This window comes from Typopeltis vanoorti, chromosome 11 (assembly GCF_054136105.1).
Source record: "Typopeltis vanoorti isolate ZY-2024b chromosome 11, IOZ_Tvanoo_1.0, whole genome shotgun sequence".
Taxonomy (NCBI): domain Eukaryota; kingdom Metazoa; phylum Arthropoda; class Arachnida; order Uropygi; family Thelyphonidae; genus Typopeltis; species Typopeltis vanoorti.
Window position 1 is genome coordinate 107,015,486 of NC_143559.1, and position 27,460 is coordinate 107,042,945.

General features: G+C 37.5%; 1 protein-coding gene across 2 annotated transcripts in view; it reads right to left on the bottom strand.

Annotated features, from left to right (window-relative positions):
* Positions 1-1,609: 1,609 nt before the first annotated feature.
* LOC150101913 (syntaxin-1A-like) overlaps positions 1,610-27,460 on the bottom strand; it is a 219,174-nt gene continuing 193,323 nt past the window's right edge. For both annotated transcript variants that reach the window (XM_090400741.1, XM_090400740.1), the window contains one exon: positions 1,610-2,356. In XM_090400741.1, coding sequence (XP_090256867.1) covers positions 2,282-2,356 — 75 coding nt within the window. In that variant the 3' untranslated portion in view covers positions 1,610-2,281. The remainder of the gene's footprint in view (positions 2,357-27,460) is intronic.

A 27,460-nucleotide genomic window follows, 5' to 3' on the forward strand; every position in this document is an offset into this window, starting at 1 on the left:
TTTTCTATTCCAATAACTTAACTTGAAGTATAAATTTATTCAAATATTCATTTCAGCAAGACATGAAAGAAGAAATATAAACTAATTAATTAGTGTTTCTATTTCTTTGCTGTGTTAGACATTTGTAATGTAGCAATTTATATTTTCACTAAGCAATTTTAAAATCAGACCTGGACTACTTCATACCTGGACTACTCTGTAAAGTGCTGACCACTTGACTTTTCTGGATATAAGAAGGAAACTAAATATGGTAATGAGTAATGAGAAACTAAGGATTCTAGAATGTTGGTTACAAGGAAAAAAATGAAGGAATGTAATCCAAGACATGCTAACGTTCGAGATTTGAAATCATATCATAGTCATCGTATGTTACGCTTTGGCACAGGCCTACACATTTTACCGCGCAAGCTTCCATAACCGATAATCCTGCAGAATAGGTTGGTTGTTCCTTATTCCTGGTAGTATCCCATGTCTGTTGAAACATGTGCTCACGGGGCCGGTTTGCCTGCTTTGCGGGAGGAAAAACAACCCCAGGATAAACTGGGGAAAAAACCCTGCTGTCCATGCCCAAGACCGGCTAACTTGGCTATGGCTGAGGAAGATTCTTAAGCTCTTCACGTCTCCAACGGGAATCAAACCTAGGACACTCCTTCCACAGGCACATGGTTGTGAAGCACACAGCCACTAGGCTAACCACAGGGACACCATATAATCCTTTAATTTTTCAATCTGAAATATATGATTTTTTTGGCATGTGCATCAAGGCTTTATTGATTTTCTTGACATGAATTACTAAATGAACACTTAAAAAAAATTAAAAAACACTGCTATGTTTTGCTGAAAATATAACAGAAATACAGTAATTTCGAAGACATTCAAACCATCAGAATATCTTAAAAAAAGCTCAAAACATATCAAATAATTTCTTATGTGATTAACATATAGGAAATTATTCACAAAGTGGGAAGAAGTTACATAAAAGTAACTTTACATGACTGGAAAGAAAGCATCATTAGGTGCATGGTGGACAAAGTGACAGTGAATAAGTTTAAAGCACAGTAAAAAATGATTAAGACAGATCTTCCATTTTACACTTCACTGAGATCTGTTGTCAACATCAGTATTACAATTTTATAGTTTGGGATAAGTTAACGAACATTTTAAGCTTATGAATTTTAATTTTCCAACCAGTCAAAAAATTCTACAATGATTATGCAAACTAATTATTGCAATTCTATGTCAATATCTGTTACAAAAATCGACATGATTGTGTACTGAAATTTTCATCCCTGTGAAGAATGCAATGCCAAAATAATACTTTATAATAATGTATTACTTGTATTCAGTGAGAAAGAGGTGTTAAATCACATTTTAAACACTTCCATTAGATAGTGATGAACAGTTTTTATATTTTATGGATTTTATCACTGTGCACATAAATCTGCATAATTCAAACAAATACATGGACCATTGGTAGTTTACATAAAACCTTATATATATCTAAATTATATATAAAAATACATATATGTTTTTTGTTTTTTCTTCTCAGAAAAAAAAAGCTTGAAAAGAAAACAATCTTATATGCTTTAAAATAAATTATCATTTTTTTTTGATATCACAATAAAACTTATCACAATAAATTAAAATATCCAGATGAAATCATAACCTAAAAGGGTAAGAAAAAAAAAATTAAACCTGTAGTTATTGAATTTTCACACTAGACATGTCCCTTCTGCTAAAAGTTTGGTTTGCACAGTAATTTTATAAAATAGTTCTACTGTTTATTTTTAAGAATAGAAATTTCATAAAAAGTATCAATATTATCATCATCATCTGAGGCTTCTTCATGGAATCTGCAGAAGTATCACAAGAGGCTCACTGACTATTATTCACACAATACCTATCATACCTATTCAGTTCAAATTCATTAAACTGAAAATGTACTCTGGCAACATAGCATGTGATATTAACCAACCACTTCTATCCACCTATTCCACTCATTCACTATGCTTCAAGAAAAAAAAAAAAAATCAAATCATCACATCATTGTTAACTATATTCTTAACTCTCAGTGGTGACCCTTGGTTCTTCTCCTTTCCTCCTTCACGTACTGAAAAATTTCTGCATCTATTCTATAAAACTCCATTTAGTAACTCCCATCATTATCATAAACTCTCTCTTCTCCACCACAGAATAATGTATCCTTAGAAGGAGAGTTCCACAAATATGAATCATCTTGGTCACCATCTTGAAATCCTCTTCATCATTTCCTAAGATCTGCTTAAATACTGAAACCAATAACTAATCCTGCAATGGTCACGACGATGATCAGTATTACTACAAAAGTTATTTTGCACTAAAAAAAAAATTAAGTAACATGAAAAAGCAGAAAACAGAAGAAATTGAAACATAATTAACATAAAATTACTTTAACAGAAAACTAATTAAAAATTACCAACAACAGAAACAAAATATATAAACAAATAAAATAAAAGGCCAAGCAATGGCTAAACTTGCTAGCCTGGTTGGCCAAGTGGCTAGCATATCCCACCATGGGCATGGATGATTGTGATTGTCTTTAGGTGGAAGATAAGATTCATTGCTTGGTGTAAGACCACCACTCTGCTTATTGGAGGCCTGAAGTGGCTTGAAAAAGTTCCATGTTTAGCCTCTACAGCAGGATTTCTGGACTATATAAAAAATAAAGAAAATACAAAGAAAATAATAAAGTGGCACTAGGTGGCAAAGAGACAGCTGTGTTCATCGAGACTGCTATGAAAAGATAAGTTTAAATTTTTAAATTGTGTGTGACAATAGTGATAATTAGTTCTTTAAATATTGTTGTATGATAGCTGTGATTGGTAGGTGTTGTTCAGTGTAGTTATAATTTTTTATTTATTAAATTTCTTTGGGTTTCTTGTGTGCAGCTTTGAGCATGAGTAAAATGTGGTGAAATGTAAGACAGTGCGAAAGATGAATGCAGGTGGCCTAGATTTTTTGAAAATGGTGAGATACTGTGAATGCAGTACATATGCTTGAGGAGCGATTGAAGATATTTATATGGAGATGATTAATAGGAGAGATGAGAGAGTATGGGCGTATAAGAAGTGTAGCATACTTATGGATTATGAGATATCATTGAATGTAAGCAATAACAGGCAAAAGATCATAGATGTGGCTATGGGAATAAGTGGAGTTGACAGCATGGTAAGACAGTGGGCAAAAGTGACGATGAGTTAGTGATGGTGATTGGTAAGACAGCATGCATAGATGGCAGTGAGTAAGAGAGCTGGCAGTGAGTGGTAAGACAGCAGAGTGCAAGGTAATGAAAATGTGATTTGCATAAATGGGATAAAAAATCTAACTGAAGATATGAAAGCAGAGTTGGTAAAAATGAGGCAAGAGATTAAACATATGAAGAATGAATTGAGGAGAATTATGAATTTGCATGGGAATGTGGGGATGAAAGATTTAATGCATTGCCTGAGAGTATGGTGAGTGCAGGAACAGTGAATGCATTTAAGTCAAGGTACAATGAGCTGTCCATGTGATAGTGGGACCTCTCATAGAAGTCTCAATGATAATAATAATAATAAATAAAGAGAAAATTTAATAAAAATTGAAAAAAATCATCAACCCAGCCAGTAAAAATGTATTATTGGTTTACATTCAAAATTTCATGAGTGGGAGCCACATAAAAAACTGCTCATTCATTCATTCACTTAAATAGCAGCTAGTTACAGACAGTTTTATGGTTGCTATGTGTGCAATACAAGACATACTACTTGCATTTTTGCAAACTTACTGTAAACGTGACTTATAATCATGTATCTATTCATCGTTATCTTTTTTTTCTTTCTTCTAGTGAATAGAATATTCTAATTCCGTAATATTTGATACACTCTCAAGAGATGTACCAGATATTGCGACTTCTTCTTCAGTCTCATCATGTCAAGGACTCGTGAGCTAGTTAACAGTGTTCCTCCATCTTCTTCTTTCTGTTGTGGCAGCTAAAGCTTTCTCCAGTGAAATACCTGCATTTCTGAGATTTGATCCAGTCATCTTGACCATGAACATCTTTTTTCAGTTTCCTTCTACCTTGTCCTACATCATCATTCTTCTTTCGAGATATGTGGCCAAAAGTACTCTTATTGTCAATAAGAGAATACTGAAGTATTCTCTTATTGACAATATCACTTAGCCGTTTTTTGACGTTCAGTTGTGAAATGATGCTAGCATTGGTTCTTTTTTCTATCCATGAAATCCTCAGCATCCTTCTTCAACACACACACACCTCAAAGGAGTCGAGTCTTTTTTATCCATTTTATTTGGTGTCTATGACTCTGAACCATGTAGGACAATTGGAAATACAAGGCTGTTCACCAGCATTATTTTGGTGGTCAGGGAGATCTGTCTTTCTGTCTATGGGGAGAATTATCACTACATTCTATGAGAATTAAGAATAAGATATTACGACAGTCTAACACAATTAAGATTTCATGATTAGTTTTTCCAATCAACAATTTTTTTTCCAATTTGATGTATTATTTATCAGGTCTTTGATTTTATCAACTCTTAAATTTTAGTCATAAATGAGTATTCCTAGCTGTTTCAACCTATCTATATCTTCATCCTTCTCTAAGTCTTTTTTTCAGGCTGGTTTTGTATCAAGTATTATTTTATTCTCATGGGCTTTAATGGAATGAATACAGCACAGAAAAATAATGAAACATAAGTTTAATTGTTCCTATATTTCATCTCTGTCACAGAGACATTGTTAGATACTATATTAAAACTGTACAGCAATGGGCTCTCCCTCTTCTAACCAATTTCTCTATAGAGCATTTTGAAAAACATACCCTTGATACTGGCTTTCTCAAACCTTATATCTGGTTAAAATATATGGATGATGCATTCTCTATTTGGCTGCATAGCTAAGACACATTAAACTCTTCTTCCAACTTAACAACAGAATTCAGTTCACAATAGAAAAAGAAAATAGCAATAGCCTGCTTTTTCCAGATACCCTAATCACACATCCACACAGGAAGATATATATACATACAAACTTTCCCATTATCCTCTCTCTCTCAATATGGTGTTATTAAAATCCTTATTGACAGAGCCTCCAATCCCTCTTCCAGCCAGGCTTCCTGCACAGTTGAACTCTCCTTTATTTGCCAACCCTTCCTGTCTAATAGCTAAAATGGCAAAAAGACTAACAAATAAAAATAAAGATAGAGTACAATAAAAACATATTTACATTAAAATTTTTCTTTTTTATGGGGAACTCATCCACAAGAGGTTGGTCAACCTATAGTGTAGTAGTGTGATGACTGGGAAAGAAGGAACTTGTTCACACTTACCTTGAAGAGCTGTGGACACATAAGATGACAGACTGTTTCTGAGGACATTCCTTCCAAAAACAGTCATTTCTGGAAGGAATGAATGAAGAGGAGGAGGAGAAATTTGTTCTACGAGTTGGGAAAAGCATTGTGAGGGAGTGCTGATTAGTTGCTGCACTTGTTTGAATAGATATAAAGAGAATGCGAAGGGGGAGGATTATTGATGCTAATTCCAATGAACAGGAGTCAGAAGTATTTGCAGAAGACGCAAGGATGCAGGCAACAGAAACTGAGTGACTGTGTGATAGCGAGCAGTGTATTAGTGAGAGAGGGATCATTGATCAGTCTAATCCCCCCTTTTCTGTACAGCATCCAGTATTATTAGGGAGCTCTTAGGGTAATCATCCCTAAATGTGAGAGCAGTATTCAATGGTAGAATAGATTTGCGATTTATATAAAGTTAGAAGGTGTTCAGATTTAAAGTAGCACCTTGAGCAAAAAGGAAACCAAATTAAGCAAAGGAGGCAATATATATAATATGTTTGTGCCAAGAGAGATTTGAGGTTAGAGTTATTCCAAGAAGACAGATCTCATTGTACATAAGACTGGTGTGTTGTCAAAAGTAAGGCTGGAATTTTGATGCAAAAGTAATGTCGTCAATTTCAATGCTACCACATTTTTCTAGTGCAAAATGCAGTAGCATTGAAATTGACAAGATTACTGAAACCCCACTGATGGATGTTTTGGAGATCTGTATTTAAGGTAGTAGTGGTGAATGCTCTGGAGATTGTGGTGATTTGCACATTGCCAGGTTTGTCAAAGGAAATGCAATGTGCTATCATCAGCAAAACTATGTATTTGGTTGGTAGTCTGCTCGAGTAGATCATTTATATATAGAAGCAATAGGGCATGTGAGAGAACAGAGGCCTGTAGGACTGTATTAGTAGTCAGAATATAGGGAACTATTCACCATCACAAGAAGAGAATGTCCAGTCAGAAAGCTGGTGGTCCAACTTGAGAAGTCAGAGAGCAGATCAAAAGATGAGAGCTTACTTAACAGGCCATTGTGCTAGGCCTAGTCAAAAGCCTTAGCGATATCAAGGGCAACCACTTGAGACTCACAAGGAATAGAAGCAGCAGGGTACAGCATTTTTTGGCTTGGGGAAAACGTGGTAGTGGAGTGCTGCTTATGATAAGTGATGGTCCTCTAAGAGGAGAGGCTTTGGAAGGCAGTGACACTAATGGTTTTGAATGCATATAGTGTGAGGAAGAGGTGAGCAAGACAGGATATTTGTTGCTACAAGTCAAGAAGCACAGGTGAGGAACAAGAGATGTTGAGGCAGTTGAACTGGGAAAGTGCAAGAAGAATGATTGATATTGGAGATTTTAACTACAGCAGTATAAGTTGAGAAGAGGAAAATGCATGTAGTAATAAGGGAATGAAATTTCTAGAATTCTTGAGCGACAAATGTCTTAGGCAACATGTAATAGAGGGAACAAGAGGTTCAAGAGTTTTGGATTTGGACATAGCAATCAGAAGAGCTGATAATAAGTGAGATGACCTCTCTTCCCCCAGTTGGAGAGAGTGACCATGTGGTTTTGACTTGGAAGATGAATAAACATGCAGGAGTATAAAAGAAAAGGGAATTATAAGGAATGATATCAACTTGTGGCAGTTCCATGGAGGGTGGAATTGGAATGCTGGGATATCATTAGTGCTTGGGAAATTGTGATCGAATATTTGTTAGCAGCAAATAGTAAGCTGTATTCCATGAGTGAAGAAGAGGACACGATTTGGTGTAAAGTGGATGATAAACAATATTAAACAGGAACTGCATGTGAAAAAGAGGCTATGGAAGAGATAAGGAGACAGGTGAAGAGCAGACATGAAGAATATAAGACACAGGCCAGGAGAGTTACTAGTATGGTAAGGAAGGTGAAACTGGAATATGAGAAGAAATTGGATCTAAGATCCAAATAAAATCCTAGGGAATTTTTTAGCTATGTGGCAGTAGGAGTAGAAATGATTGTCGAAGAATGACATTGGAATAAAAATAGGAATAAAGTGACTGATGCAGAGGACATAGTGAAGTTATAAAATGAACACTTTATTGGAGTATCCTGGAAAAATAGGTTTTAATACTAGAGGGATAAGACAGGTTCAGGATTTAGAGGTGCAAGAGGAGAGTGTGTTCCAAATACTGAGTAATCTGGATGTCAGTAAAGCTGTGGGACTGGATGGCATATTGCCATGAGTTTTAAGAGAATGTGCTACAGAACTGATAGCTCCACTGACCTGGCTTTTCAATAAAAGTCTGGCTATGGGAAAGGTAAGATAGTGCCATTGCATAAGGGCAGTAGCAGACTGGAAGTGTCTAATTATAGGCCAGTTTGTGTGTTATCAGCAGTTGTTAAGGTCTTGGAGAAATTAGTGAGGGACCATATATAGCATTGGTCAGATGAGGGTAATATTATCTGTGACAGTCAACATTGATTTGTTAAGGGGTGCTGTTGCTTTAGTAATATGATTGCCTTTTATAATAACGTGACAAGAGCGGTTGACAAAGGAAAGGCATATTCTGCTATTTTTCTGGCTATCTGATAGGCATCAGAGAGTTGTGTATGGTGGGGCAATTTCAAGGTGGAAGAAGGTTACAAGTGGGGTCCCACAGAACTCAGTACTTGGACCTGTATTGTTTAACCTTTATATCAATGACACTGTCAGTGGATTGCAAAGGGACATTTGGTTGTTTGCAGATTATGTGAAACTAAGAAGGGTTATTAGTAATAGTGCAGATGTGGTAGCAGCCCTGCAAGAGGATTTGAATAAACTGGACAGATGGGGGAATGAATGGGGGTATCTGTTTAATGCTGCAAAATGTAAAGTCTTGAAGTTTGGGATACATTGATGGAAGGCTGCATACTCTGTTGGAGGAGCTGTACTGGAAGAGGTTCGGGGTGATGATTGATAGAGACCTGAAATTCAGGGAGCATATTGCAAAGGTGGTGAAGGCAACCCAGAAGACTGCTGCAATACTGAGAGGAATGCTGACCTGAAGAGATAAGAGAGTTATTGTTCAATTATATAAGTCCATGATCAGACCACACTTAGACTATGGTTCTCAAATTTAGTTCCCTGGATTTGAAGGGGACAAATTAACTGTAGAAAGGGTAGAGAGATGGATATCAAAGATGGTTTCAGGACTATATAATGCTAGTTATGAGGATCAGCTGAGGGGATGTGGACTGCAGAGTTTGGCAGATAGAAAAGGAGAGGTGATATGATCAAGACTAACTGTTGAGAGGCAGTTACAGGGTAGACATTGGGGGAGTTCTTTCGCTTGGTGGAACTGTGGGAAGGAGAGATGACAAGGGGCCATCCCTGGAAGTTATGAAAGGAAGCTGTGAGCAAGAGGGTGAGTAGTTTCTTTGCATGGAGGATAGTTGAACCTTGGAATGAATTGCCTAATAGAGCTGTGAGAGCAAGAACGCTCAATGAATTCAAGGAGTGGGATGATACACTTTGTGTTTCCTAGGAAGGACCTCTCGTGATGAGTCTTTTGACTCTGTGGAAGCCTGAATAATAATAATAACAATAATTTGTCACCTGATCACATGTCATTTAAGAGAATCTTAAAGGTAGCATAGCAGCAGAATGTTGATACCTCTTTCTATTATTCTGGTGAGAACTGGAATAAGAGAAATTGGATAGTAGTTTGAAATTATAGATATGTTGCCCTTTTCTGGGATAGATGGAATATAGATTAATTTCCAGATTGTGGGGTATACTAGTGAAATAAAAGAGTGTGTAAAGGCAACACAAACTGGCAGTCAGCTCTGGAGAACAAACCATTAGGTCAACTGAAGGAATGCCATCAGGACTAGGAGACTTTTTGGTATCCTGTTTGAGCAAACTTTTTTTAATCTCTTCTGACAAAAGGATACACTGAGCATTGAGTGTTTGGAATGGTTGGGGACATTTATCAAAATCAGCAGTGCAAGAATTGTAGGAGATGCAGGAAGCCAAGATGCTGGCTGGATGCAATAGAACAATCAGGATGCAATAGTGATTGAAGCAGTATAGTACAGAAGTTCCAACGAACAGCTTGGCTAGAGATCAGAACATATGGCTGTCATTTAGACATGATGCAAGTTTCCTGCTTTTAGCTCTCAAAGTCAGTTGTTGATAGTTTTCTTGCAAGCTTTGGCATAAGCAGCATGAGTAGATGAAGTTTTGGATGCAAGTTAGTTATGGTATGCTCGAATCTTCTTTTGTACAGCTTTGGCAGATCTATGGTAGAACCAAGGCTTATATAAAGGATGCGATCTTAGAATAGAACAGAAAAATAAATGTTTCCATGCCAATGAGAATTATTTTGGTGATACATTCAGCACATAGGTTTGGGTCAGATAGCCAGAATCAATAATCCATCCAAAGAAATATTGCATGGTAGTTGCATAGAACAAGGTTTCCCAAACTTTTTTTTCTGTGGCCTGATTATTTTAATACTTCATCTTCGCGACCGACTAAAATTTTATGGCCAATAGGTAAAATAAAACAGATTTGAATGTTCATAGAGTTTTCATTTATTATTATTATAATAAAGAATCATTTACTCTTACAAAAATATAAAGAAATTAAACAAATCCAAGTAATTTATTAATGAGAAGTGTGATGCTGCTGTTTGTTAACTAGAAACTTCAGGTTTGGAGGAAAAGATGATAACTTTATTCTTAAATCTGGTTCGACTTCCAATTGGTTTCTATATTTATGTTTTAGAAAAACCAGTGTTGAAAAGCCTGTTTCACACTTATAGGTTGTGATGAAAGGCATTAGAAATTGTATTGCCTTTTCCGATAAAACTGGGTACACCTGACGGCAAGACAGCCAAAAATCCATCGGTGGTATTGTGTTGAAGATGTCTTTGAGTGCCGTAACACACAACAGTTCAATTATAGATTCAATATCTGAATCCAGCAATTCTGTCTCAGATTCTGCGTTCACTGTAAAAGGGTTCCTTATCCATGCTTTGTTGCTGTTGATTGGGGGAAAATATTCCTTCAGACTTGCCTGCAGTCCTAGCATATGTTCCTTGATAATAGCTGAAATCTCATCTGGCATGGAACTCATATTATACTTTTTTTGTAATTCTTTGTAAAAGATTTGTATTTCCCTACTTCCACATGATGGGACCACAAATCGAGTTTCTTTGTTGCAGCTTCCACTTCTCTTGCACTTTAAATACAGTTACATTGCTGCCTTGTAATGTCAGATTTAAATTATTCAAAAAATCAAAAATGTCACAAAGGTAGGCAACCATGATTAACCAATTGACATCATGAAAACTGTCTTTTGAATTCAAATATTACGTCTCTGGCCATTGGGGAGGATGTTGGTCTAAGAACATTAAAACTTCATCCTTCGTTTCAATAAGTCTTCTTAAAACATTCCCTCTTGACAGCCATTGCACCTCACCAAGAAGATGTTCATGTTCACTCCCCATTTCTTTGCACAACACAGTGAATATTCTTGAATTCAATGGATGACATTTTATAAAGTTTATAAATTGTACACACTCTTGCATAGTTGCATTTAAAAGCAATGGCATGCTTTTAACGGCTAATGCTTCTCTGTGGATTGTCCAGTACGTGTGCCTGCCATTGCGCGGGCTCCATCACTACTCAGTCCCACACATTTCTTCCATTCAATGCCCTTTTCATTGATTAATTTGTAATCAAATTAAAAATTTTTTCAGCCGTTGTTCTTGTTGTCAGAGGTTTACAAAAAAGAAATTCTGTGCGAGTTGTATTGTCACAATCGTATCTCACGAAACACGTTAAATTAGCATTGTCCGATATGTCTGTACTTTCATCGACTTGCAAGGAAAAAAAACTGCACTCTTTTAAGTGCCCTATGACAGTTTTTTCGATATTATCTGCCATCTCCATGATTCTATACTCACTGTGTTATTTGATAGCATCAGCATATTTACTTGGCTGGCCTGTTTTTTTATCGCATATTCGAGATGCTAACATTTTCATTGCTGGAACTATTAATTTCTCGGCAACTGTGTGAGGATAACCAGTTTCAGCAATTAATTTTGATATTTCATAAGATGCCATTACAAGGTTTTCAGACTGAGCTCCCTGAGAAAAAATCAAAGACATAGTCTTCTTGGTAGGTATTAGTTATCTCTTTTTATTTATAAAGAAATCTATTGGCTTATTACTGTAGTTCAGATGTTTCAATTCCAAATGTCACTTCAACTTTGAAGGTCTCATGGACTTGTTTGAAAGTGCCACACAACAAATAACACACAATGGTTTGTCATTGGCACCCTTGATGAAACCAGATTGTATGTAATCCTCAGAATACTGTCGGGTCCAGTACATCTTCTCCTTTTTTGTAAGAGTAGTAGACAACACATCGTGTGGCCATTTGTTAATGCTGTTCTCAGAACTCGTGCCCGGCTGCACGTCACTCGACTGTTCATTGGTGCTAATCGAAGAGTTTGTAACTGGCACATTGTTTGTTTGTTGTTATATTACCCATTTATCCATCGTTAAATGGATAATGGCAATCGAGATGAAGAAAGAATAAAATAAATTATTTAGAAACAATTATAATAATTACAGTTATTCAGCCAAACCCACGGGCAAAGTACACGTAATCAGTAAATACAAAAAAAATACACTCTCTCCTGATGCTTAACTCAAACCGAACAAGCAGAGTGAGTAGTGGATGAGTAAAACGAATGCCAGACCACCAAACGATTCAGCTGGTGGAGCAGTTGCCAGTGCACAGCCTCACCATTAGAATTAATTTACATATTAATCAATTAATTAATTATCTATTAATTAAATTATTTATTCATTAGTCCAGATTAAATGCTATTTACTTGTATTTTAGAGTTTTGTGAAAAAAAGAAAACCCAAAAACAAAACACCTAGGGTTTTGAGTTTTTTTAGGCGACCTGGCATTTAGCTTTTGTGACCTGGTGCCAGGTCATGACCCACCATTTGGGAAACGCTGGCATGGATCATCCCACTTGACTTTCTTAGAATGCCATACGATGTGTGGATGCGATTGATTGGGTTTATGTTGTTTCATGGGAGGTTCGGGGGAAGATATCAGCACAAGATTGTGGTTTGAACTGCCTAGAGAACAGACTACATTGGCAGTGTATTTGGATGGTTTGCTAGTGAGGAAGAGGCCCAAGGTATTTGGAGAGTGGTTGGGAGTTGTCTGGTATTCTGGTAGGTATTTGTAGCTGATTGATCTGTACAGTTGGAACAGGAGAGCCAGCTGGTGTTGTGAACAATGACATCTCCAAGGAAATGTCAGGAAAGTTAGACTGAAAATATCACCTTTTATGGAAAGGAAATCAAAAAGTTCAGAATAGTTGGTGGCATTAGGAGAGGGGTAGAGACAGCAAATGAATTCGACAGAATGGGGTACAGAGATTTTCAGTCAAAGGTGATCAAAATTGGAAAATTCCAAATTGGGCACTCATTAACATGATATATCAGAGTGAATGTATGCTCCATCAAAGAATGTGCAACTGAGAAAGCTGAGATGAGTGGTGCTTGAGAATGTAAAAATTTATGCATCTCAGAAGTGAGGATTAAATTATTGGAAAAGTTGGTTAAGGGTAAAATTCAGGAATGGATGGACAAAAATTTACTAACTTTCTATAATAAAATGACAACTGATGCATAAGAGGGTGCTAGCTGATGGGCAGGCATCAAAGAGTAGTATAAGGTGAAGTTGAATCAAAATGAAGGCTGGCAACCAGTATGTTTCATAAGGTGCTGTACTTGAGCTGTGTTGCTTTCCAATTTGTATATTAATCATATTGGGAATGATCTGATAAGTATGACAAGCACAGGATAGTCTCCTGAGCTTGTCTCTAAGTATGCAGACTGCATACTTAGAGACAGGAGAGTAAATCAAGTGGGAGTTAAATGGATGAATAACACCATCAAGCTGGAAATGCAAAAAAATAAACAATTCTGGAAGGAATTTAAAGAGAAAAGTGACCTACAGGCACATGAGCAGTACAAGGCACAGGCCAGAAGGGTAACTAGTGTGGTAAGAAAGGCAAAGGCAGATTATGAAAGGAAGTTAGCAAAGCAGGCAAAAGAGAATCCCAAACAATTCTTTCGATATACTGCAAGTAAAAGAAAAAATGTATATGGCAGAATGATTTTAAGGAATGCCGATGGCAGGGAGGAAACTGAATCAGTCAAAATAGTAGAATTACTAAATAAACAATACGCAAGAGTATATCATCCAGGTGTCCACATGGTTAGCAACCATATGCCTGGGGAAGGAGTGTTCTAGGTTTGATTCTCGTCGACGACATGAGGAGCTTAAGGATCTTCCTCAGCCACAGCCAAGTTAGCTGGTCTTGGGCATGGACAGCAGGGTGTTTTCCACCAGTTCTCTAGGGCTTTTCATCTTGCAAGCAGGCAAACCGGCCCCGTGAACACACAGGCTACAGTCATAGGATATAGTATGGCAAGGAAGGCAACAGGAAACCACCTTGATCATAATCATTTTCTTAGATGGTGGTATATATATAGCTATCCCCAAACAGCCGTAAGGTTAAATACTATCAATTAATTCATCATCCAGGTGGTGATAGTGCAGGAATGAGGAAACAAATGGCTTATACAGGAACTGAGGTAAATGAAATGGAGGTGAGCAGCATATTACAGAACCTTAATGTGAATACAGCTGTGGGATTGGATGGTATACCAGCTAGAGTTTTACATGAAGCAGCAAAGGAATTGTCAGTGCCCGTGACCATATTGTTTAATCTAAGTCTTGGTTCTGAGTTAGTCCTGAGGGGGTGGAAAGAGAAGAAAATAGTGCCATTGCATAAAGGAGGCTCTAAGACTGATGTAGCAAATTACCGACTGATCAGCATATCATGAGTCGTTGTCAAAGTGCTGGAGAAGTTGGTTAAGAGCAAAATACACGAATGGATAGATGGAAATGGGATACTGTATGGGAGGCAGCATGGTTTTGTGAAGGGTAGGTCATGCCTGTAATTTGCTCACATTTTATATTATTATTACCCCAAGACCTCATGGAGTCAAAGACTCATCTGGGAGGTCCTTTTATCACACACACAGCTCATCATACCATTCTTTGAACACATTCAAATTCCTTGCAGACACCACACTCCCAGGAAAGGCATTCCAATCATTTACAACTCGGCATGAAAAAACCTGCCTCTCACTCCCCTACTCACACCTTCTTTATACAGTTTCCAGGGATGACCTCTGGTTCTCCCCTGATCTCCCACTATTTTCTGTAGAACTTCTCCAGCATTGATCCTATAACAACCCCTTACCAACTTGTAGGTCTCTATCATATCTCCCCTCTTCTTGCTGTCCACCAGACTCTGCAAATTACAATCTTCTCAATCTTTCCTCATACTCGACATTCCAGAGGTCAGAAACTACCTTAGTCAGTCGCCTTTCCAACATCTTTCTGAAACCAGGTGACCAAATCTGGGCACAATAATCCATGTGTGGCCTAATCAAAGCTTTATACAACAAAACAAGAATCTCCCTACTTCTACAAGTCAGTGTCCTCCGCATCATTCCCAGAAGCCTTTGTGTTGTCTTCACAATTTTGGCTATGTGTCCCCTAAATTTCAGATCCTTATTCACTATCACCCCCAGATTTCTTACTTCTTCTACCTCCAACAATATATCCTCACCAAGCATAAATTCTGCATCCCACCTTTGTTTTCCAAATTTTAAAACCTTATATTTTGCAACATTGAGCTCACATCCTCATTTCCGTGCCCAATCACTCAATTTATTCAAGTCTTCTTGCAAGGCCACAACATCTTCACTACTCTTCATGGTTTGTCCCAATTTTGCATCATCTGCAAACAACTGAATACCTCCATCCAAATCTTCACCTATATCATTAATATACAAGTTAAACAGTAATGGCCCTAAAACAAACCCTGAGGCACTCCACTAGTGACTTTCCATTTCCTGGATATCGCTCCCCCCATACACAACTTGTTGATACCTATCAGATAGCCAGTCTCCAATCCAATGCACTAATCTAATATCCAACCATATCTGCTCTAGCTTGACTATCGATTTATCATGAGGTACTCTATCAAAAGCTTTTGTGAAATCTAAGTATATTACTGTGTATCCTTCTCCTCTATCCAAGGAAGCAGTCACTTTATTGTAATAAGTAAGTAGATTACTAAAACATGACCTCCCTTTAGCAAATCCATGCTGTCCATCAAAGATAATACCATTGTTGTCAACCCAATTCTGGATCCTAGTTCTCACAAGCTTCTCCAAAAACCTAACCACAACACCTGACACACAGATAGGCGTATAATTTGATGCTTGAGTTCGATCACCTCCTTTATGAAGTGGCAAAAATCTTGCCCTCCTTCCACTCCTTAGGAACCGAGTGCAAGATATGGTGACAACTGGGTTGGATAAAGGTAATGGGTTTACAGTGATTCTGCTGGACCTTGCTAAGGCCTTTGATGGGATACCACATGGAATTCTAATCAGTAAACTGCAGCATATGGGGATGGATATAGGGTTGATGAGATGGATAGGAGGGTGGTTGATGGAGAGATATCAGAGAGTAGTGCATTCAGAAGTAGAGTTTAATAGACTGCCTGTGACTAGTGGTGTCTGCAGGATTCTGTTCTTGGACCACTACTGTTTAATTTGTTCATTAATGATATAGGAAAGGATCTGAGAAGAACTGTTCATTTGTTTGCTGATGATGCAAAGTTGGATAGAGCAATAGTGAATGCACATGATGTCAAAATTTTGCAGGATGATCTGGATAGACTGGAGGCCTGGGCTAAGGAGAATGGATGTCAATTTAATGTGTTATGCCTTTTGGGGTGAAAAAATTAGCAGCAGTATACCACATTGGTGGAACTGTACTCCAGGAGATTGATGAGGCCAGGGATTTGGGAGTGTTGGTGGACAGGGAGTTGAAGTTTAGGGGGCACATTGCAAAAGTGGCTAAATCAGCTCATCAAATCACTTGGTTACTGAAGAATACTTTGATGAGCAGAGAAAAGAATACTTTGAAGAGCTCTTATCGAGCCTTGATAAGACCCCATCTTGACTATTGCACACACAGATCTCGGTGCTAGAGTTTGTTGGTGATGGGAAGGAGGAGAGAAGAAGATCCAGAGGTGAGTGACTATGATGTTGGCAGGTCCATCGAATGAACCTTATAAGAACAGGTTGAAGATTTGTGGGTTACAGAAAATGGTTGATAGGCAAAAAAAGGGGGTAATATGATTGAGATGTTCAAGTTACTAAGGGGTTTTTACAAGATTAATTCAGAGGAAATTTTTCAGAACAGGTCTGGTGGTGGGTGAACTAGGGGCATCCATGGAAACTGGGTAAGAGTGTGGTTAGCAAGGGTGTTAGAACTAGGTTTTTTGCTTGGAGAGTGGTGAATGAGTGGAATAGATTGCCAGAGTCTGTTGTGGGTGCCATGACTGTAAATGAGTACAAAGCATAGTATGATAGATATTGCACAAATGCTGAATAGGAAATGCTTGAAACAGATTTGAAATGATGTTTAGGGTCTCTCTCAATGAGTCTAAGGACTCCTTGGAGCTGACCATAATAATAATAATAATAAATAATTTAAAGTGGAATATCCAGTTGTTTGCTGACGATGCTAAACATGAGAGGACAATACATATTATAAATATATTATATATTTATAGTATATATTATCAATAACAATAATATATAATTAACTAATATATTAAAGATTTTCAATAAAGAATTTTATTGAAAAATCTTTATTTAAAAAACTTTTTAAAATAAATATTTTAGAAATATAAAGATAACTAAAAGGAAATGAACAGAGTCATTCATTACTTAAGTCACAGTCAACATTTAAAAACTGTTCCAAAACTCTTCATTATCCTTCTCAAATTTTGCACATTTATATGGTAGTCCTACACACTAAATTTTAGTATTATGTTCAGAGAGAGATGCCTGGCTGAAATCCAGCTTATTATACTAGAAATGTGTCTAACTTCCCTTAGCCATATTTAAACAGCTCAGAACTAAATATATCACTTGGGATAAACATGTTCCTTGTAAAAAATGAGCTGACTGGCTGAGTGGTTAATATACATGCTCTCCAACCAACAGACAGCGAGCTAAAAATTCTGCCATAGGTATGAAATTAATTTTATTGCCTAGTGTGAAACCATTACATCACTTTATTGGAGGCCTGAAGTGGCTTAAATGTTTGGTCTCAAGAGCAGGGTTTCCAGATGATGTTGATGTTAAAAATTTATAAAAAAAAACACAGAAAATATATAACAAATAAAAAATGGAAATAATAAATAAAAAGATGACTGGATCAAATCATGGAGGATTGTTGACAGCAACATACATTGCTGAGGACACTCTGGAAAGTCTCATCCAAAAAAATAATGATGGTAATGTCATCATTCTGCATCATGGGTGAAAACAGCAAAAGGTTAGTATAATAGAAACTTATTTTGCAATATTAATAAAGAAGAGATTATTCATAGAATGAAAGAAAATTCAGAGAGAGAAAAAAAAAAAAGAGGCAAAACCCAGCACTATATAAAGGAGTGGCGAACAAATGAAGCAAGAATTAAAATTTTTGTATGAAGAGTGGTTGTAAGCAGATGTATTACCAGAGAGTGTAATACATAAAAACATTAACTGGATTTAAAGCCTGGTATAACAATAATAATTATTATTATACAGGTATCTCCACGGTCAGAAGACTCATTGTGGGAGATCCATTATTCACACAGTAACCATCACTCATTCAAACTTATTCACTGATGAAGCATTCCACAACCACAGCCCGGCAGCCCATTCCACCAATTTACTGCCCTCCAAGTAAAAAATCTAGTCATAACACTCTTGCTAAACACACTCTTACACAGCTTCCACTGGTGACCCCTTGTTTCCTACCTTCCTGCCATCTACTAAAAAAAGTCTTCAATGTCAATCCTATAAAACCCCTTTAACAACTTAAATGCTTCTATCATGTCTCCTCTTTTTTCACCTATCAGCTAATTTTTGAAGCCTATCAATTTTTGAAGACCATCAATCTATTCTCATAGGGACCATTATCGGATCTGCAACAATTTTTGTCACTCGTCGCTGGATCCTCTCCACAGTGTCTTCATCCCCACAAAATCCTGAAGTCCAGATCTGTGCACGGGGAAACAATAGCCTGTCTATTCCTGCATTTTAATATGTTCTTCGACGACCATGTAATCTGATGTGCTTTGCTTATGTTTGCAATATACCCTATAAACTTCAACTCCCGGTCCACAATCACACCCAAGTCTCTAGCCTTCAGTTTCCTGCAGTTCAGTTCCATCAATATAGTACACATGTTCTAATCTGTTCCCAAACATCACCTTGTTACACTTCGCACATGTTAAGCCATTTACCTCTGCCCAGTCTAGTCTGTTTAAGTCTTCCTGCAGGATCTCTGCATCACTTTCATTTACTACTGCTTGTCTTTTAGAATCATTAGCAAACAACTGAATATTTCCTGTTAGGTCATTTCATATATTACTGAGATATAATTTAAACAACAAAGGACCAAGTATTCAATCCTGTGGTACACCACTGGTCACCTGACTTCTCTTGGACTCAATTTCTCCATAAACCACACTTTGATATCTATCCATCAGCCACCCTCTAATTCAAATCACCAAATTCATATCCATCACCATTTGTACATCTCCAATTTATACAGAATTCAATTCCAGAATCTAGTCAAATGTGCATTTGCAAAGTCCAGCAGTATCACTAAGCAGCCATTTTCCTTATCTAAATCCATTGTCACTATTATAAAAAAGAAAGCAACTTACTAAGGCAAAACCTACCCTTCACAAAACTGTGTTGTCCTTTATAAACTATCATAATCCTATTCATCCAGTCCTAAATTCTGTCTTTCACTAATTTCTCCAATACCTTAACCACCACCACTCCTGAGATGCTGATCAGCCTATAATTTTCTACTTCTGTCTTGGAGCCTCCTTTATGCAAAGGGACTATTTTGCCCTCTTTCTATTCTATTGACACCTTCCCAGTACTGAGGCTTAAGTTAAACAGCTTGGTCAGAGGAGCTGATAATTCCTTTACACATTCTTGTAACACATGGGCCAATGGGCCAACCATCTAATCATTGCTGTGTTCATATTGAGGTCTGCAATATTTTAAGCACTTCTCTTTCTTCATCCTCTATATTTCTATTGGTCAATGTCACCACCTAGATGGTACACCTCTGCAAAATGATTACTCAGTAATTAACTATTCAGTTTGGTTCTGTTACCTCCCACCACCAGCAATTTTTTAAAGTCATCCATCCATAGTCATTCCTCCTTTTGCTTGTCACATAGCAAAAAAACTCTTTAGATTTCTTTTTGCCTTATCAGCTAGCTTTCTCTCATAATTAGTTTTAACCTTCCTTACCATACTGATTACACTTCATATGAAAACCAGTTACTGAGCAATAAATATTTAAAAGTATTCAATTCATTTTGAAACACCCCTTGTGTATGTGTTGTTGCCATCTTCTTTAATATTTTCATGACATTAAAGAAGCTAAAGGGTAAAAGTCGAATGAGTATAAATTAAAAACAAATGATATTATATTAGTAGCCGTATCAAGAAGATAAACTAGAGATTTTTTTTTATAAACAGTTTTTTCTCGGTAACACAAGTGTTCTTTAGTGGTTCTGCTTTTGGAGTTTCATTGTTATATATTATGTTATTTTTGGGTTACCAAGAAGGCGAGGTCATATCGGTAGCATTTGCGGTGGAAGAGAAGATAAGTTTTCGCTATCTAGTATAGCTGAATATAGTGTTATATTTATATATATGTTTATATTTAGTGTTTATTTATATATACAGTAAAACCCCTTTTTTACACTTTTCAGGTGACTGATGGAAAAAAGCGTAAATAGCAGGAAATGTAAAAAAAAAAACATTAAAAAAAAGGCTAACTGCTAGTATGTGAGTCTACATACTAGATTACAAGATTTAATAATTGCAAATAAATGAATTTACAATTACTTACATTTATCTATTTTAAAAAAGCTTTAATTGTTGATTGTTTTTGCTTTTTTTTTTTTTTTGACATAGCACCACATTGCTTTACATTGAGTTAAATGCTTGACCTGTTTTTCATTATCGTTCAAAGTGGACACGGAGAGTCCAAGATCTTTTGTTAAATGCACACGTGTTCCGGCATGCCAATCTACACATTGCAGAATTGTCATCTTTTCTTCTACCGAAATACATTTTCTGTCTTTTTTTCTCCATATTACTAACATGGATAATCCACCACCGAAACTTGAAAGCAATTATCATGTGCTAATTTACGTAGCAGAAATTCTGCAATATCAATTCGTACTGCGATTGAAAAATCACGGCATCGTTCATCACTACATTACTGCTGCAAGTGTGCAAGTCACCGTGATGGCGGAAACGAAACTACAGCCAAAAGCAACACCATCTGGGAACAGAAATGCGCAGATTTCTGCAGAAATCGATTCGAAAATCAGTATTGCTACCCAAGGAAAAAATGCAAATCACGGGAAATAACATCCACATCAAGTTGTTAATGGCGGGAAAACAATATATCCTAAGAATAGACCTTAAGACGGGACCAAGGGAAAATGATGTAAATGGCAGGAAAACGTAAATTGCAGGAACGTAAAAACGGGGTTTTACTGTATATGTTTATATTTAGCGTTTATTTATATATATATGTTTATATTTAGCGTTTATTTATATATATATATATATTTATTTATGATACAGTGTTCATATATATTTCTAGCGATTAGTTTAGTAGTTACTTAGCAGTAAGGAATGATGGTGGATGTAGCTGCAATCACAAATGGTGTGTTACCAAGTCCTCCATCATTTACGAACTCTATTATATGTAACATAATAAAGGACTTTGTGGCATGCAGTATTTGCAGCATGTATGCTTCCCAGGAGTTCGATATGTGGCGGGTAAGAGGGGGGGGGGAGAGTGCATATATGTGCAAAATGCAGGCAGTGGGAGGAAATCAATGAATTAGATATTTCAATAACTGACCTAGTTGCTTCAGGGACAGGAAATGAATGTCGAGAGAGGAGTAGAGTGATAGGAGAGAATGACAAGTGGGAGACGAGTGGTGTGGTAGGAGAGAATGACGAGCGAAGTATGAATGAGAAAATAAGAGTCAGGAGTGTGGAAGGCTTGAATGACTGTGAAGTTCACGGAGAAGGTTCTGATTGGATAAATGAATGGCGAGTAAGAGTGACTATTTTAAGAGGTGGAATGTCTTGTGAACGAAATGAGAAATATGAAAGATGAGATTAGGAGAATGGAAGATTATGTATGCAAGGTGAATCAGAGTAGGAGTGAGAGAAAGTTTTGGGAATGATAGAAGAGGAGAAAATAGAAGTAGTAGAAAAGAGGGAATGAGAGAGAGTTATATGAACGATAGAAGAGGAGAGAATAGCATAAATGGAAGAGAGGGAATGAGAGAAAGGTATGGGAATGATAGAAGAGGAGAGAATGGAAACAGTAGAAGAGCTGGCAAAATAGATCAGAGGATTACTTGGATATTGAAGAACACATTGACAACTAAACATAGGGAGGTTATTATCCCTCTTTACAAGGCAATCAATATTCATAATATTGATTCTATAATTCAACCACGTTGACCACTGTGCACAGATTTGGTCACCAGTGTTTCATTGGGATCGGGAAGTGGTGGGGAGGATTCAGAGATGAGTGACCAAGCTGGTGAGAGAGGTCTGTGCAATGTTCCTTATGAGAAGTGATTGTGTGGGCTACAGAATTTTTTAGCGAGACATTGCTACAGAACCAGGAGCACAGAGGGTGGGGGGGAAGGAAATGTTCAGACAGTTGAGCCTGGCAAGTGCAAGAAGAATGATTTTTATGGGAGATTTTAACTATATGGGGAGAGGAAGATGCATGTAGCAATAAGGGAATGGAATTTCTAGAATTCTTGAGGGACAAATATCTTAGGCAACATGTAATAGAGGGAACAAGAGGTTCAAGAATTTTGGATTTGGTCACAGCATCAGAAGAGTTGATAATAACTGAGATGACATCTCCCCACCAGTTGGAGAGAGTGACCATGGTTTTGACTTAGAAGATGAATAGACATGCAGTAGTATCAAAGAAACAGCAACATATGTGGAATTACAAGACAGGTAATTATAATAGTCTTAGACATCAAGTTGGGGAAGATTCATGGAGGGAGAAATTGGAAGGCCGGGTTATCATTATGCTTGGGAAATTGTGAAGGAATATTTGTTAGCAGCAATAGTAAGCTGTATTCCACAAGTGAAGAAGAGGACACAATTTGGTGTAAAGTGAATGACAAACAATATTAAACAGGAACTGCATGTAAAAAAGAGGCTATGCAGGAGATATAAGGAGACAGGTGAAGGGCAGATGCATGAAGAATATAAGACATAGGCCAGGAGAATGACTAGTATGGTAAGGAAGCTGAAACTGGAATATGAGAAGACAGTGGCCCCAAGATCCAAAGAAAATTCTAGGGAATTTTTTAGCTATGTGACCAGTAGGAGGAGAAATGATTGTGGAAGAATGCCATTGTGGTATAAAAATTGGAATAGAGTGACTGATGCAGAGGATATAGTGGAATTGTTCAATGAACACTTTATTGGTGTCATGTTGGAGGCTTAATGGATTTTTTACAACAATCAAAAAGAATTAAAATAGAATTTAATACTTCCTATATTTTGTCCTAGTCACTAGTACATCTATGGGGATTACAAAAACAATTAATGTAACATATACACAAATAACAAACAATACTAAGCCCAACCACGTGGGTGACACTAAAGTCCTATCTAGGTAGAGAGCCCTCTAAGGGCAGTAGTAGGTGGCCTGGAATGTAAGGTGGGAACTCTGGTGATGAGTGTTTAACAAATCTTCGGAATCTTAATGCAACCATGTTTATTGATATTTGGTTGCTTTTTGAGAGCTGCTGCTGCTGCTGCTGCTTCTAAGAAAAGTCTCTCCTTCTTGAATTTGCTGTGGTGGAGCATGGTGGTTTTCTTCCATGATACCCTGTGGGTGGTGTCCAAAACATGGTCAGCCAAGCCTGAATGGCCATAGTTGTGTTTGAAGATGTAAGACTTGTGTTCCTCTAGATGGATGGATGCTGATCTGCCTGTCTGTCTAAAGTACGCCAGCTTACAGGAACAGGGTACTTTGTAAACTCCAGGCAGAGAGAGAGGAGGGAGCTGATCTTTCTTAGAACAGATAAGGGTAGCCAGTTTGCGGTGGGGCTTATATGCTGTGTGTAGATTGTACGTTTTAGTATCTTGGCTATTTTTTCGGATGTGCCACGGATGTAGGGTATGGTGATGGCATTTTTAAATTCTTGTTGACGAGAAGGACGGGGAATGGGGGAGGAATTGATTTTTTTTTGATACTGTGATCGCTGTAGCCATTGGAGAGGAAAGTGCTGTGTATGTGATTAAGCTCAGTAGTGAGGGCGGTTCCACTGGAACAAAGATTGTGGGCTCTCTTGGTAAGAGTTTTAATAATGCCATATTGTTGAGAGGGGTGGTGGTGGGAGAGTTTGTGAATGTATCTGCCTGTGTGTGTGGGTTTTCTGTATACGGTGAAGGTAAGTGTATCATTAGGCAGGCGTGTGACTAAGGTGTCTAGGAAGGGTAAACAATTGTTCTTTTCCATAGTGAACTGGATTCTTGGATGTAGACTATTGAGATGACTGAGGAAGGAGTCTAATGTGTCTGGGCCATGAGGCCAAATAGAGAACACATCATCTACATATCTTAGCCAGATAGAAGGTGTGAGTGGGGCTGAGTATATGGCTCGTTTTTCGAAATCTTCCATATAGAAATTGGCAAGGGGGGGTGAGAGGGGGGGAACCCATGGCAGTTCCCTCTATCTGCTTGTAGATTTTGTTGTTCCAAGAGAAATACCCAGAGTTAATGGCAAAGGAAAAGAGATCTAAGATGTCAGAGGGAAAAACGTTTTCTAAGAGAGATAAGGTGTCAATAAAGGGAATATTGGTAAACAAAGAGGAGATATCAAAGCTTACCAATATGTCTGTCTTCTTCAAGGTTAAATTTTCTGTGAGAGCTTTAAAGTGGGTCGAGTTTTTTATATAGGAAGGAGACCTTCCGGTGAGGGGGATCAGAGAGTTGGCCAGCTGTTTAGATAGTCTATAGCAAGGTGCATTGGTAGCATCTACTATAGGCCTGAGTGGGGAATTGGGTTTGTGGATTTTTGGTAAACCGTATATTCGGGGGGGACGGGAGAGGAAAGGTTTAAGTTTTTTCGTGACATCAGGGGGCCAGGAAGATACTTTTTTGAGTAAAATTTTTAGTTTCTTAACTTGTGTTTTTGTGGGGTCGTGTTCTAGCGGGATGTAGGTAGTGCGATCGCGGAGGATAATGTTCATTTTACGATTATATTCACTGGTATTAAGAACGACTGTGGCATTACCCTTATCCGCTCTGGTGATGACGATACTTTTTTCTTTACGTAGTTTCAGGAGAGCCGTGCTTTGGGCATATGATAAATTACTTTTTGGCGGCAAAGAATGCGCGAGGATGTTGGCTACGTCAAGTCTGATGTTGTTAGCTATCTCCGATGGTAAGCGACCGATTCCACGTTCGATGTTCACCATTACGTCAAGCATCGGCACTTCCTTCGGAGCGACGGCAAAATTACGGCTGAGGCAAAGGGCGCTGACGGCATCGTCGTTGAGCCTTTTGGAAGAGAGGTTTATTACTGTCTGGAGCGGTTGAATTTGTGGTTGTGGTTTGTTTTTCACAAGGTTGCTATATTTCTTAATGTGTTTATTTTTTTATTTTTTGAAAATCTCTCTGTGCGGAAGTTTCCGAAATGCCAGAGAGAATCGACCAAAGTTCAGGGTTAAGAACGGTGGAGAGCTCCGAAGGAAGTGCTGGTGCTTGACGTAATGGTGAACATGGTGAAAATACTAAGCCCAACTCATGTGGTTGGGCTTAGTATTGTTTGTTATTTGTGTATATGTTACATTAATTGTTTTTGTAATCCCCGTAGATGTCCTAGTGACTAGGACGAAATATAGGAAGTATTAAATTCTATTTTAATTCTTTTTGAGTGTTGTAAAAAATCCATTAAGCCTCAAACATGACGTCCTCACAGCACTTAAGCTTCTACACATGTACTTTATTGATGTATTTCATCCCGGAGGAGGGATAGGGCGGGTTCGAGGTGCAACAGGAGAGCATGTTCCAAATACTGAGTACTCTGGATGTCAGTAAAGCTGTGGGACTGTAAGGTATTTCACCATGAGTTTTTAGAGAATGTGCTAAAGAACTGACAGCTCCTTTGATCTGGCTTTTCAAATAAAGTCTGGTTACAGAAAAGGTGCTCAGGGAATGGAAGGAAGGTAAGATAGTGCCATTGCATAAATGCGGTAGCAGACTGGAAATGTCTAATTATAATCCAGTTTGTGTGTCGTCCCTAACTAATTTAACCAAGATCTTGGAGAAATTAGTTAGTGACAGTGTACAACATTGGACAGATGAGGGTAATATTATCTGTGAGTGTCAACATGGATTTGTAAAGGGGCACTCTTGTTTTGGTAATATGCTAGCCTTTTATAATAAAGTTACAAGAGCAGTAGATAAGGAAAAGGCATATACTGCCATTGTCTTGGATTTAGCAAAGGCATTTGACAGAGTGCCACATGATAAGCTGATATTTAAGTTGCAGCACATGGGTTTGGATATCAGGTTGGTCAACTGGATTCAGGATTTTCTGTCTGATAGGTTTCAGAGAGGGGCAGTTTGTGTATGGTGGGGCAGTTTCAAGGAGGCAGAGGATTATAAGTGGGGTCCCACAGGGCTCTGCACTGGGACCTATATTGTTTAACCCTTATATCAATGACATTGTCAGTGGATTGTAGGGGGATATTCAGTTGTTTGCAGATGATGTTAAGCATGGGGATGCTTATTAGTAATAGTGCAGATGCAGTAGTCCTGCAAGAGGATTTGAATAAGCTAGACAGATGGGCAAATGAACGGGGTATCAGTTTAATGCAGCAAAATGTAAGGTCTTGAGGTTTGGGAAACATCGATGGGACACTGCATACTCTATGGGAGGAGTTATACTGGAGGAAGTAGGGGAGACAGGAGATCTGGGTTGATGATTGATAGAAACCTGAAATTCAGGGGACATATTGCAAAGATGGTGGTATAGGTCAGTGCTTCCCAAACTTCTGGATGTCAGGGTCCCCTTTACAAAAATTAAAATATTTCACGGCCCCCTCGAAAAAAAATCGTAATAGAGATATATTATTATAATATTTATTGTATTTATATTCAATACAAAACATACACAGCGAATATTGCAAAAATCAAATGCATATATTACAATTTTTGCCTCTTACTGTTTGTTTCTGAAGACGATGCGGACTGTTCTGGTAAAATATGAAATACTGTCCTTTTTTTTGAGTCTGTTTCTGCTTCTTCTGATTGTTCGCGGGATTTTTTTTTATCAGCCACTTATCCATCTCAGGTTTAAATTTTTTAATATAGAATAGATCAAATAATAGCATCACTTACCGATACTGGCACACCACAGACTGACAACATGAAATTAGTGAATATTACCTGAATAAGGGAATCCCCAGACCAGGAACATTTTCCTTTTTTCTTACTTTTCTTCCTTTACGGTAATTAAGTCTAACGCGAAACAGACAGCAAAGGCAGGTTATTAAAATGTGCATATGATTGGTGTGGTATTAACAAAAGATTGCACAACTGAAAGATAAAAGCATAGCTGACAATTGAGTTGAAATGCTAACTCTCTTCAACCGAATTCCATATGTGAAACTGCCATAACATTCATTATGTATATATTACTTAGTTTTAACACGTTCGGTTGAATTTTATTGCTGTCTTGGGAAATCGAACTCACACACATCTAATTAATAACAACAGGTTTTAGTTAGATACTGTGTTTGCCCATGCAACATATGGTTTTGTTTCAG